This window comes from Brassica napus, chromosome C3 (assembly GCF_020379485.1).
Source record: "Brassica napus cultivar Da-Ae chromosome C3, Da-Ae, whole genome shotgun sequence".
Classification (NCBI taxonomy): Eukaryota; Viridiplantae; Streptophyta; class Magnoliopsida; order Brassicales; family Brassicaceae; genus Brassica; species Brassica napus.
This window is the reverse complement of record NC_063446.1, coordinates 41,309,076-41,323,154: the sequence shown is the minus strand read 5'-3', so window position 1 is coordinate 41,323,154 and position 14,079 is coordinate 41,309,076. Positions and strand designations below refer to the sequence as shown.

Below are 14,079 nucleotides of genomic sequence, written 5' to 3'. Positions count from 1 at the left end.
CGTTACCTCCAAGGGACCATTGATTTAGGCTTGTTTTATCCTAAAAGTTCAAAAGGTCAAATGGTTGGTTTTGCAGATGCAGGTTATTTGTCAGATCCACACAAAGCTCGATCCCAGACAGGATATGTTTTTACAATTGGAGGCACCGCCATATCTTGGCGTTCTCAGAAGCAGACACTTGTTGCTACTTCTTCAAATCACGCTGAGATCATTGCACTCCATGAAGAAAGTAGAGAATGTGTATGGCTAAGATCAATAAGCCGACACATCTGTTCAAGCAGTGGAATTGACGAAAATATAGAGCCAACTATTCTATATGAAGATAATGCAGCATGTGTTGCTCAAACAAAGGACAGATATATCAAAAGCGATAGAACGAAGCATATTCATCCAAAGTTCTTCTCATACACTCAAGAGCTCGTGAAGAAGAAAGAGATTGAAGTAAGATATGTCCAATCATGCGACAATGCAGCTGACCTCTTCACAAAATCACTTCCGACTTCGGTATTCAGAAAACACATCCATAATATTGGGATGCGCCATCAGAGGGATCTATGACTGTTCATTCGAGGGGGAGCTTACGTAGTTGTACTCTTTTTACCTTACTATGGTTTTTCCCATTAGGTTTTTCATGGAAAGGTTTTTAACGAGGCAACAAAAACGTTAAGCGATAATAGATAGTGACACCGGTCCCAAGGGGGAGTGTTACGAAAAGCAGCCACCTTTGTTGAATATATAAAAAGATGTGGGGTCCGCTGCACTATTTGCACAGTAAATCTTACTTTTTAACTTCTATATTTCGATCGTTTATAAAACACACCTCAACTTCTCTTCTTACTTCTAATAAGAAATTTTCTCTCTCTATCAGTGTTATCTTCTTTTACGGGTATAAAATTTTGTTTTATTTAAATTCATGCGATTGCATAAAATTTCATTTCTTTTTATAACATATTACATGTTTATGTCTATCTTTTAGTAAGTTTTTTTTTTGTCGGAAACATCATGAGTTGGTCACTGTTTTGACAACCACAAGTCAAGTCCTTCACATGTTAGCATTTAATACTCTTTTCTATATATTCTTTTTTTACATAATTTTTCCTTTATTTTGTATATTTTTCAAAGTTCTTTCCACCACTTGATTTTGCCTCCATATTTATTGTACACATACTGTATACGTATTAGATATGTCTATTCGTGCTCGTGCATATCTTCCTATTGGCTTTTGATTTTTCTGTTCCCCTAGTTCTATTAACAACACGCCCTCTAAATTAGGTGGGTTTCAAATCGGATGTTAACATTATAATATCATAAAACTATTAACTTATGTGGGTTGTTTGATTTTATATCTTTATCACTTTCATTTCAACATTATTGTCGGATGCTGGATCGGAGCATCTCCAAAAAGACATTTTATATTGAAGTTTCTAAAACTCAATATTTAAAATTTAGATGTATTGATTTCCAAAATCAAAACTTCAAACTTAACTTCAAAACTATTTTTATTTTATACTATAGTCCTTATATTTGTCATAATTAATTTAAATTCATAAAAAACTTATTAGCACATATATAAAAATATTACAATAATATTAATTAGTAAAATGTTATATTAAAATATAAAAATTTTAATAGAAACAACATAATTAATATTATAATTTAAGCAAAATATCATAATATTCCGTAAAATGTTTTCCGTAATGCATATATGATAATATAGTGCACTTTGAAGTAAAAATGACTCTCTTTATTTTTAATTTATAGATTACGAGCTAAATATTGTTGAAAATGGGTGATATTAATACTTGTAAATACAGTAGATATGAAAAAGAAAGTAAAAAATAAAAATAAATATTGGTAAAAGACTTAACTTCTATCGATGATATTAATACTCGTGAAGACATTCGATCTGAACAAGAAAGAATCGTACGAAAAAGACATCAAAAACAACAACAACAACTTGCTTCGGTTACACAAAATTTCTTTGGGCAATATTTTGGAGATTTAGAGGTCCCAGATCAAATTGACCGGACTATTAGTGTCGTTGATTTTTTTTTTTTTTGTAATAGATATGTCTTCATGTAATTTTTAAAAGCTTTTTTTGTTAAGTTTCTTTTGTATATTATTATTGTCTAAATATAGTTTTAAATATTTTAAATTTTATTTTAAAGTTAAATTTAATTTATGTGTAAAACTTAAATTTGTAAAAAAATTGAAATATTTTTGAGATATAAAAATTTTAAAGATTAAAACGATAAACGAGAAAATGTTTTAAAATCATAAATGTGATATATAATTGTATGGACCAAAATGCAAACAAAAATATGAAACTTCAAATTTGAAGTTTTGAGTAGTGAAACTTCAAATATTGAAGTTTTAAAGTTTCTTTTTGGAGAGCTAAAAACTTCATATTTGAAGTTATAGAATGTCTTCTGGAGATACTCTTACATAGAGAAAAGGAATTCCGAATCCAAACACTACTTTTTGGGGTTGATTGGTAGAGACTGTAGCTTTGGATTTTTTGCTTTAAGATTTAAGCCGTAGATTTTGTGGTTTTAGCTTTAAATTTTATTGTTGTAGGTTTATTTCAAAGTTTTAAAAGCACTAAACCTAAAGCTGTAGAAAAATTGATTTTTAGAGCTATTATATTTCCTTTTAAATATTTTGGACTCTAGTTTTAGTTTTTATTAATAAAGCTTGATTGCTTTAATTTTATTGCTCTAGAAAAAATTATGGCGGTGTAGAGCACTCACAACCAACACCAATCACCCCATTTATGTTTATTTCCCAAATTTAGTAAAATCTTCATATCAAACTCTCAAAACGTTCCTACAAATAATCTTGAAGCCTTTCTAAATGTTTCAAATTCAAAATTGTGGGGTTTTCCTTTAGAAAGGATTTTTATACTTTGTAAAACAAAACCGAGAAAAACATTTTTTTTAATGTTTGAATAACTCCAGCAGGTACTCTTTTAAATTACTACCAATCAATGACATTTTGTCTCAGGGATTATGATTGATTTGAAAGGGAAAATTTGATAAATATACGGTTTTATTTCTTTCATAAATTTATTTATAGGAAGAAAAACCGAATTGACAAAACATAATCTCATTTTGAAGTTAGAAATGAGCTTAGTATATGTTTAAAAAAAAATCAGTTTAAAACTCCATTATTGGATCTAAACCAAAAAATTAAAGTAATATTAATGCTTTAAATTTGATTAATACCAAACGAATCAAACCAAGTATACTGATTTTGACTTTTAAATAACAGGTAAAAGAAAATTAATCTAACGAAAGCTAAACCCAAAATCAGATTGAACAATCACAAATAAATACATGTTAAATTGTGTAAAGAGTGCTGCTAATTATGTTTTCAAAGTATTATTTGGGTTGAACGCTACATTTCCCTTTTTTGCTGAGACAGCAATTAGAGAAGGAAATCTATACAACGATGATTTCTTGTGTTGGATATATCTATAATTCAATAATATATATATATATATAAGAACAATACACAAGTAACACAACCATATATAAGCGCCACAAAGTACAAACACGTTACATTAATAAAGATGACAACCCTTTTGAGTTACGTTCAGAAACATACAATTGAAAAGCAAAAAAAGAAAGATTATATTACCAAAAGGGAAAAAGAGTGTTGTAGAGCTAAAAGCTACTGAAGACTCTAAAGCCCTGATGCAATAATAATATTTGTTATTACTCATAACTGATTATGCCCTCAAATTATTCCACTTGATTTCGTTCTAGAACATCGCTTCTTGTCCTAACGACATAGCAACCATGTTTTCTTCAAATAACCATTGATCGGCTGAGCCGTCGCATGATTTATTGTCATAACATAAATATTTCATTGCCATAATTTTTTACTTTTATGAAATTTTATAGATTTGATTGACTGTTTAATACGATATTTTCAGACTGATTTTTGGTGCACTCGATTTAACACCAACGGTCACAAAGAAATTTTTTCAAAAATTTCTCCTTTCTCCAACGGTCATGAACAGTGATTTTCATCTATAAATACAACTCATTTTTACTCCATTTTCTCATCCAAAAACATTTCATCTTCTCTCAAAAAATTTCAAATCGCTCTCCTCCGATTTTTTCAAGAAAGATGATTCGCGCACTTTTGTTTTTATGTGCCATTTTTATTTGTGTTTCTATTTATGGTTTATTCGTTGGAGAATTTACTCCGAGTGAATTTAAGATGAATATCAGTTTAATTTTATTTACATCGCTTCTCCTTGTAATTGCTTGCATGATTAATGTAAACGGTTCCTTTTAATATTAATAATATTCTAATAATTTTTATTTATGTGCTTTAGAAATACAAATGGCAAAAATCGAGAAACTTCAGTTTCCGGCATTGGAAGTAACTGGGACAAACTACACGGCATGGGTTACAAACATGGAGCTTCATCTAGATTCCGAGGAAATACTCGGAACAATAAAAGACGGCAATATATCAACCTCTCATGAAAAGGCTAAAGTCGTGATATTTCTGAGAAGGCATCTAGATGAAAATCTTATGCATGATTATGCGAGAACCAAAGATCCCTTTGATCTTTGGAAAGCTCTAAAGGAGAGGTTTGATAACCAAAGAAAAATTACTCTTCCCCATGCACTTGATGAGTGGAAAAATCTACGATTTCAAGATTTTGAAAAAGTGGAAACGTACAATTCCGCAATATTGAGAATAGCGGCGCAATTAGATTATTATGGTAAGCCTGTCTCGGAAGCAGAAATGCTCGAGAAAACTTACCAAATGTTCCACAAAAATCATTATGTTCTACAAGAACAATATAAAAATTGTGGGTATACGAGGTTCTCTGAACTCGTTGTGGCGCTTATGATAGCAGAGAGAAATAATGAACTCCTCATTAAAAACCACAATGCCCGACCCACGGGAACCAAAGCATTTCCTGAGGTAAATGCAACGGATATAAAAATTCCGGAAAAAGGAAATTATTCCTATCGTGGGCGTGATCGTGGCCGTGGTCACAATCGTGGTTTTGGTCGTGGTCGCGGTTATCGATTTAACCGCAACCATGAAAGGAGTAACAACCCAAGAGGAAGGGGATCCAACACATGGAATCGATCTGATCGGGTAAAAGGGAAAGAAAACCAAGAAAACCCTACTCATAAAAATGAGAACGTCTGTTACAGATGTGGATCGAAGGGACACTGGTCTCAAGTATGTCGAACTCCTCGGCATCTATGCCAATTGTACCAAGAATCTATTAAAGGCAAGGCAAAGGAAGTAAATCTCAATGAACACCTTGTGGGTACAACATCGACATACCTCGAATCCTCTGACTTTATGGGAGATTTCGACGAGGCCACTCATCAAAATATTTGAAGTGCTTGTACTGATCAAGCTTAATAATGCCCAGTGATGCCATAAAATATTATGTATTTCACTTTCAGAATAATGTTGTATTTCAGAATAACTAATGTATAATTATTGTGTACTTGTTATTAATGCATAATATGTTTACTTATGGTTTGATCAAAAAAAAAAAAAGTTTACTTATGAAAATTTATTTTCTTTGCTGATATTAACTGTGTGTTACAGAAATGGATAAGAAAGCAAATGGAACAACAATTAAGCAAACTGGTAGAGAAATTTGCATACCAGATAGTGGCACAACGCACACTATACTGAAGGATAAAAGATATTTCTCTACTTTAAAGTCAGTAAAAATGATTGTAAACACAATATCAGCTCCTACAGACCTGATCGAAGGAATTGGCAAGGCAAACTTTATGTTGCCTAATGGAACAAAGTTTTCCATAGATAATGCCTTATATTCTCCAAATTCTAAGAGAAATTTGTTGAGTTTCAAAGATATATACCGTCAAGGGTATAACACTCAGTCTGCAACTGAGAATGGAAAGAAGTATTTATATATAACTTCTGAAAAATCAGGCAAAGGCCTTGTACTGGAAAAATTTCCAGAACTTCCTTCTGGATTGCATCACACTTATATTGATGCTATAGAATCACATCTTGTGATCAAAAGAATTCCAGAAGATATTACATTATGGCATGATCGTCTTGGTCACCCAGGCACTACAATGATGCGAAAAATCATTGAAAGCTCACATGGTCATTCAATAAAAACCCAAGATATATACCAAAGTAATAAAATGACATGTGATGCGTGTGCTCTTGGGAAATTAATCATAAGACCATCACCAACCAAAATTGACAAAGAATCACCAAAATTTTTGGAAAGAATCCAAGGTGATATTTGTGGACCAATACATCCACCGTGTGGACCATTCTACTACTTTATGGTATTAATCGATGCATCGAGTAGATGGTCACATGTTTGTTTGTTATCATCTCGAAATATGGCATTTGCGAGATTTCTAACTCAGATAATCAAATTAAGAGCACAGTTCTCGGATTATCCAATTAAAAGAGTTAGATTAGATAACGATGGTGAATTCACATCCCAAGCTTTTAATGATTATTGTATGGTATCCGAGATTGAAGTAGAGCATTCTGTTGCTCATGTTCATACACAAAATGGTTTGGCAGAATCATTAATTAAACGGCTGCAACTAATTGCAAGGCCATTGATCATGAGATCAAAACTCCCAACCTCTGTATGGGGACATGCTATTTTGCATGCAGAAGCACTAATTCGGATAAGACCAAGTGCATATCATAGATATTCCCCATTACAGTTAGCATTTGGAAAAGAACCAAATATCTCTCATCTAAAAATCTTTGGTTGTGCAGACTATATTCCAATAGCACCACCACAACGTACAAAGATGGGACCGCAAAGACGGTTGGGAATATATATTGGCTATGATTCTCCATCAATAATAAGATACCTAGAACCACAAACTGGTGATGTGTTAACGGCACGATTTGCCGATTGTCATTTCAAAGAGAAAGAATTCCCAACTCTAGGGGGAGACAATAAACAAGTAGGAAAAGAGATCAAATGGAGTGTACCATCTTTATCACACCTTGATCCTCCTACAAAACAGTCAGAACTAAAAGTTCGACGTATCATGCATTTACAAAATATAGCAAATCAGCTACCTGATGCATTTGCTGATACCAAAATGGTAACTAAATCACATATACCCGCTATAAATACTCCTGCTCGTATTGAAATACCACAAAACGGTGGAACGACAGTTGATACACGTGAATCAGGAACACGTTTAAAGCGCGGTAGACCTATTGGTTTAAAGGATAAACTTCCTAGAAAACGTAAAGAAGGTGAAAAGCATGATACTCCCAAAATAGCGGAAAATATTTTGGAAGAAGCGAATTGTGAATCTAACGACAATATAGAGCATCATGAATCTGAAGGAAATCACGAGATTTCTATCAATTACATCCATAATGGAAAGATATGGAAACAAAATGAGATGGATGATATTGATGACGTTTTCTCATACCTTTTAGCAAAGGAAATTAATGAAGAAAACGAAGATCCAGAACCAAAGTCTGTATATGAATGTCAAAAGAGAAATGACTGGATAAAATGGAAAGATGCAATTCAAGTCGAACTAGATTCGCTTAACAAACGACACGTATTCGGACCGATTGTGCTCACACCCAAAGATATAAAACCTGTTGGGTACAAATGGGTGTTTGTCCGAAAAAGAAATGAGAAAAACGAGATTACAAGATATAAAGCTCGTCTCGTAGCCCAAGGTTTCTCTCAAAGGCCACGAATTGATTATGAGGAAACTTATTCTCCTGTCATGGACGCAATCACATTTAGATTCCTGATGAGCCTAGCGGCCAATAAAAATTTAGAAATGCGTCTCATGGATGTCGTTACGGCATATTTATATGGATCATTAGATACTGATATCTATATGAGAATCTCAGATGGATTTAAAATGCCAGAAACGCTAAGTTCCAAACCTAAAGAGTTATGTGCAATAAAATTGCAAATATCATTATATGGGTTAAAACAATCTGGACGAATGTGGTATAATCGTCTCAGCGAACACTTAACAAAAGAAGGATACACGAATGATCCTATATGCCCTTGTGTTTTCATAAAGAAAACAACATCCGGATTTGTGATAATCGCGGTGTACGTTGATGATCTTAATATTATTGGAACTCAAAACGAAATCCAAAAGGCATCAAACTATCTGAAAGGAGAATTTGAGATGAAAGATCTCGGGCAAACAAAATATTGTCTAGGATTACAAATTGAGCATTCTCAAAAGGGTATATTTGTACACTAGTCTACATATACCAAACGAGTATTGAAACGCTTTAACATGGATAAAGCAACTCCTCTTAGCACTCCGATGGTCGTTAGATCACTTAATGTTGAAAATGATCCGTTTCGACCATCTGAGGAAAATGAAGAAATACTTGGTCCTGAAACTCCATATTTAAGTGCAATTGGAGCTCTTATGTATCTTGCAAATTGTACTCGACCTGACATATCTTTTGCCATTAATCTTTTAGCGAGATTCAGTTCGTCTCCTACACGAAGACATTGGAATGTAATTAAACATGTCTTTCGTTACCTTCAAGGAACAACTGATTTAGGCTTGTTTTATCCTAAAAGTTCAAAAGGTCAAATGATTGGTTTTGCAGATGCAGGTTATTTGTCAGATCCACACAAAGCTCGATCCCAGACATGATATGTTTTTACAATTGGAGGCACTGCCATATCTTGGCGTTCTCAGAAGCAGACACTTGTTGCTACTTCTTCAAATCACGCTGAGATCATTGCACTCCATGAAGCAAGTAGAGAATGTGTATGGCTAAGATCAATAAGCCGACACATCTGTTCAAGCAGTGGGATTGACGAAAATACGGAGCCAACTATTCTATATGAAGATAACGCGGCATGTGTTGCTCAAACGAAGGAAGGATAGATCAAAAGCGATAGAACCAAACATATACCTCCGAAGTTCTTCTCATACACGTAAGAGCTCGAGAAGAATAAAGAGATTGAAGTAAGATATGTTCGATCATGCGACAATGCAGCCGACCTCTTCACAAAATCACTCCCTACCTCGGTATTCAGAAAACACATCCATAACATTGGAATGCGTCATCAGAAGGATCTATGACTGCTTATTCGAGGGGGAGCTTACGTGGTTGTACTCTTTTTACCTTACTATGGTTTTTCCCATTGGGTTTTTAACGAGGCAACAAAGACGTTAAGCGGGAGCGGATAGTGACACCGGCCCCCAAGGGGGAGTGTTATGAAAGTCAAATAACACAGCCACTGCAATTGTTGAAAATATAAAGATGTGGGGCCCGCTGCACTATTTGCACAGTGATTTTCTTTCTATATATACGAACGTTTCGTTCGTTGTATAATACACGCCTCAATCTCTTCTCTCTCTCTATAATAAGAAACTCTCTCTTCCTATATCAGTGTTAAAATTTCTACGGGTATAAAATTTTGCGCTTATCTAAATTCCTGCGATATAATAAAATACAAGTTCTTTTTATAACACTTTTCTATATATTCTTTTTTTACATAATTTTTCCTTTATTTTGTATATTTTTCAAAGTTCTTTCCACCACTTGATTTTGCCTCCATATTTATTGTACACATACTGTATACGTATTAGATATGTCTACTCGTGCTCGTGCATATCTTCCTATTGGCTTTTGATTTTTCTGTTCCCCTAGTTCTATTAACAACACGCCCTCTAAATTAGGTGGGTTTCAAATCGGATGTTAACATTATAATATCATAAAACTATTAACTTATGTGGGTTGTTTGATTTTATATCTTTATCACTTTCATTTCAACATTATTGTCGGATGCTGGATCGGAGCATCTCCAAAAATACATTTTATTTTGAAGTTTCTAAAACTCAATATTTGAAATTTAATTAGATGTATTGATTTCCAAAATCAAAACTTTAAACTTAACTTCAAAACTATTTTTATTTTATACTATAGTCCTTATATTTGTCATAATTAATTTAAATTCATAAAAAACTTATTAGCACATATATAAAAATATTACAATAATATTAATTAGTAAAATGTTATATTAAAATATAAAATTTTTAATAGAAACAACATAATTAATATTAAAATTTAAGCAAAATATCATAATATTCCGTAAAATTTTTTCCGTAATGCATATATGATAATATAGTGCACTTTGAAGTAAAAATGACTCTCTTTATTTTTAATTTATAGATTACGAACTAAATATTGTTGAAAATGGGTGATATTAATACTTGTAAATACAGTAGATATGAAAAAGAAAGTAAAAAATAAAAATAAATATTGGTAAAAGACTTAACTTCCATCGATGATATTAATACTCGTGAAGACATTCGATCTGAACAAGAAAGAATCGTATGAAAAAGACATAAAAAACAACAACAACAACCTGCTTCGGTTACACAAAATTTCTTTGGGCAATATTTTGGAGATTTAGAGGTCCCAGATCAAATTGACTGGACTATTAGTGTCGTTGATTTTTTTTTTTTTTTGTAATAGATATGTCTTCATGTAATTTTTAAAAGCTTTTTTTGTTAAGTTTCTTTTGTATATTATTATTGTCTAAATATAGTTTTAAATATTTTAAATTTTATTTTAAAGTTAAATTTAATTTATGTGTAAAACTTAAATTTGTAAAAAAATTGAAATATTTTTGAGATATAAAAATTTTAAAGATTAAAACGATAAACGAGAAAATATTTTAAAATCATAAATGTGATATATAATTGTATGGACCAAAATGCAAACAAAAATATGAAACTTCAAATTTGAAGTTTTGAGTAGTGAAACTTCAAATATTGAAGTTTTGAAGTTTCTTTTTGGAGAGCTAAAAACTTTATATTTGAAGTTATAGAGTGTCTTTTGGAGATACTCTTACATGGAGAAAAGGAATTCCGAATCCAAACACTACTTTTTAGGGTTGATTGGTAGAGACTGTAGCTTTGGATTTTTTGCTTTAAGATTTAAGCCGTAGATTTTGTGGTTTTAGATTTAAATTTTATTGTTGTAGGTTTATTTCAAAGTTTTAAAAGCACTAAACCTAAAGCTGTAGAAAAATTAATTTTTAGAGCTATTATATTTCCTTTTAAATATTTTGGACTCTAGTTTTAGTTTTTATTAATAAAGTTTGATTGCTTTAATTTTATTGCTTTAGAAAAAATTATGGCGGTGTAGAGCACTCACAACCAACACCAATCACCCCATTTATGTTTATTTCCCAAATTTAGTAAAATCTTCATATCAAACTCTCAAAACGTTCCTACAAATAATCTTGAAGCCTTTCTAAATGTTTCAAATTCAAAATTGTGGGGTTTTCCTTTAGAAAGGATTTTTATACTTTGTAAAACAAAACCGAGAAAAACATTTTTTTAATGTTTGAATAACTCCAGTAGGTACTCTTTTAAATTACTACCAATCAATGACATTTTGTCTCAGGGATTATGATTGATTTGAAAGGGAAAATTTGATAAATATACGGTTTTATTTCTTTCATAAATTTATTTATAGGAAGAAAAACCGAGTTGACAAAACATAATCTCATTTTGAAGTTAGAAATGAGCTTAGTATATGTTTAAAAAAAAATCAGTTTAAAACTCCATTATTGGATCTAAACCAAAAAATTAAAGTAATATTAATGCTTTAAATTTGATTAATACCAAACGAATCAAACCAAGTATACTGATTTTGACTTTTAAATAACAGGTAAAAGAAAATTAATCTAACGAAAGCTAAACCCAAAATCAGATTGAACAATCACAAATAAATACATGTTAAATTGTGTAAAGAGTGCTGCTAATTATGTTTTCAAAGTATTATTTGGGTTGAACGCTACATTTCCCTTTTTTGCTGAGACAGCAATTAGAGAAGGAAATCTATACAACGATGATTTCTTGTGTTGGATATATCTATAATTCAATAATATATATATATATATATATAAGAACAATACACAAGTAACACAACCATATATAAGCGCCACAAAGTACAAACACGTTACATTAATAAAGATGACAACCCTTTTGAGTTACGTTCAGAAACATACAATTGAAAAGCAAAAAAAGAAAGATTATATTACCAAAAGGGAAAAAGAGTGCTGTAGAGAAAGCTACTAAAGACTCTAAAGCCCTGATGCAATAATAATATTTGTTATTACTCATAACTGATTATGCCCTCAAATTATTCCACTTGATTTCGTTCTAGAACATCGCTTCTTGTCCTAACGACATAGCAACCATGTTTTCATCAAATAACCATTTCTCCAACAAAGACAAAGATCCTTGCGATATCAAACCAGAATCTTGCTCCATTGTTACCGCCGGTTTACTCTCTTGGTCATGGAAGAAGCTAGTCTCCTGAGTCAAATTTTGAGATTCTTCCATGGAATTGAAGGTAAAGAAAGATTGTTCCAACCCTTCTCCACCTTCTTCGGAAGTTGCTGAAGCAAATGGTCCGGTCTCAGAAACTGGTGATGAGGATGTTAAAGTTAATGTTTTTGGTGTATCTTTCATGAAATCTTGAAGCAACCGAGCGATGTTCTCAGCACTTGACGCATATACCCCTGATGGGTATGGATTAGTATAGTTGCTTGTAGTGGTGGTTGTGGTTGTGGTAGAGGAAGAAGAAGAGGATGGATCATAACAACGGTCCAGTATAGCTGATGAGAAGCTAGGGATGTTTTGTGGTATGATTACTGGTGCTGACAATGATGTTGGAGAAAGTGTTGATGATGGTTTTTTGTCTAAAGACAAAGCCTCACAAAGAGCTTGCTTTGCCATGTTGATATCTGTCTGGAGTCTTCTCTCCCATTGACCTTTGTTTGAGGTTTGTTGTTGCTTCTGTGAAATAGTGTTTGATGAAGAGAAGTCATCATTATCTTCTCCACCAGATTCGTTGATCTTCTTGAGCTTCTTCTTCAAGTGAGTGTTCCAATAGTTCTTTATATCATTGTCAGTTCTTTCTGGAAGGTATGATGCTATGGCTGCCCATCTATACACAAAGAAAGAGATGTTTAGATCTTATTCTATATATATATACCCAACTGGAAGGGGTAGCCTTTGTGGTTAAATATTGATCATGTGCATGCATATTACCTGTTGCCTAAAAGGGCTTGAAGATGAACAATCAGCTTCTCTTCATGCTCAGTAAAATTTCCCCGCTTAATACCGGGTCGAAGATAATTAGTCCATCTCAATCTGCAGCTCTTGCTACATCTCCTTAGACCTAAAACACCAAAAATACAATGATTTTAATCCAATAAAATCAAGGAAAAGGGATACAATTGTAATCAGAGATGTGTGGACGAAAGGGTCGGTGAAATAACTTCGGCTATTTAATTCACTCATCTTTAATGATCCATAACAACCCAGGCACAGAAAAATAGTAGAAAAACCCTCAAATAAAATTCAGAAAAAGAAAGGATTGATAGTACAATCAAACAGGCTACAAATAATTAATCAAGACATTACAAAGACTAACCTGTGTTCGTTGGGACAGATCTCCAGTTTCCAGGACCATGTTCTTGAATGTAAGAAACCAAGATGATGTCTTCCTCTGGTGTCCATGGCCCTTTCTTCACTCCGTTCTTTTCGCAACAAGGTGGTCTTACCATTTTTTTCTCCTCCCAGTGTGAAAGTATATTGTTTAAGGTAAGAAATTCGACTTTTTAAAAAGGATTTTGATGAGATATTAGAACAAAGACTAATATTTGAGGAGTTTTTCTCAAAAGCTTTTCAAAATTGTGAGGATTAAGACAAAGGAAGTCCAAATGGGATTAATTTTGTCTGAAGAAGTGGAGAGAGATGTTGGTTATATTTATAGAAAAATTAGTAAGATAGATGAGTGAGAGGGCAAAGAGAGCAAATATGAGTTAATTAGTACGTAATTATTAAATTAATCGAATGAAAAGCAGCAATAATGAAGGGCCTGGCTTTGGCTTTGCTTTCAAAGAGTAAACATGTACAGCAAAATGCATTTACTCTCTTTCTCTCCAAAGTCAGCCTCCTTCTATCTCTTTCTCTCTTTCTATGGACTTGCACGGTTTCAAACACAAATATTTTGGTACTTTTTTGTTATTTCATATCT

General features: G+C 32.5%; 1 protein-coding gene across 2 annotated transcripts; it reads right to left on the bottom strand.

Moving 5' to 3' along the window:
* Positions 1-3,516: 3,516 nt before the first annotated feature.
* On the bottom strand, positions 3,517-13,823 carry LOC106437297 (transcription factor MYB96). Of its 2 annotated transcripts, XM_048751601.1 has the most exons (4): positions 13,474-13,823; positions 13,089-13,218; positions 12,234-12,984; positions 3,517-3,802 (listed from the first exon to the last, which is right to left on the bottom strand). In XM_048751601.1, exons 1-4 carry the CDS (start codon positions 13,604-13,606, stop codon positions 3,764-3,766), a joined length of 1,053 nt encoding a protein of 350 aa, XP_048607558.1. In that variant the 5' UTR covers positions 13,607-13,823; the 3' UTR covers positions 3,517-3,763. The 2 variants fall into 2 exon arrangements, with proteins under 2 accessions (XP_048607558.1, XP_013733662.2); XM_013878208.3 differs by lacking the exon at positions 3,517-3,802 and having other exon boundaries at positions 11,945-12,984; positions 13,474-13,818.
* Between the last annotated feature and the right edge of the window lie 256 nt (positions 13,824-14,079).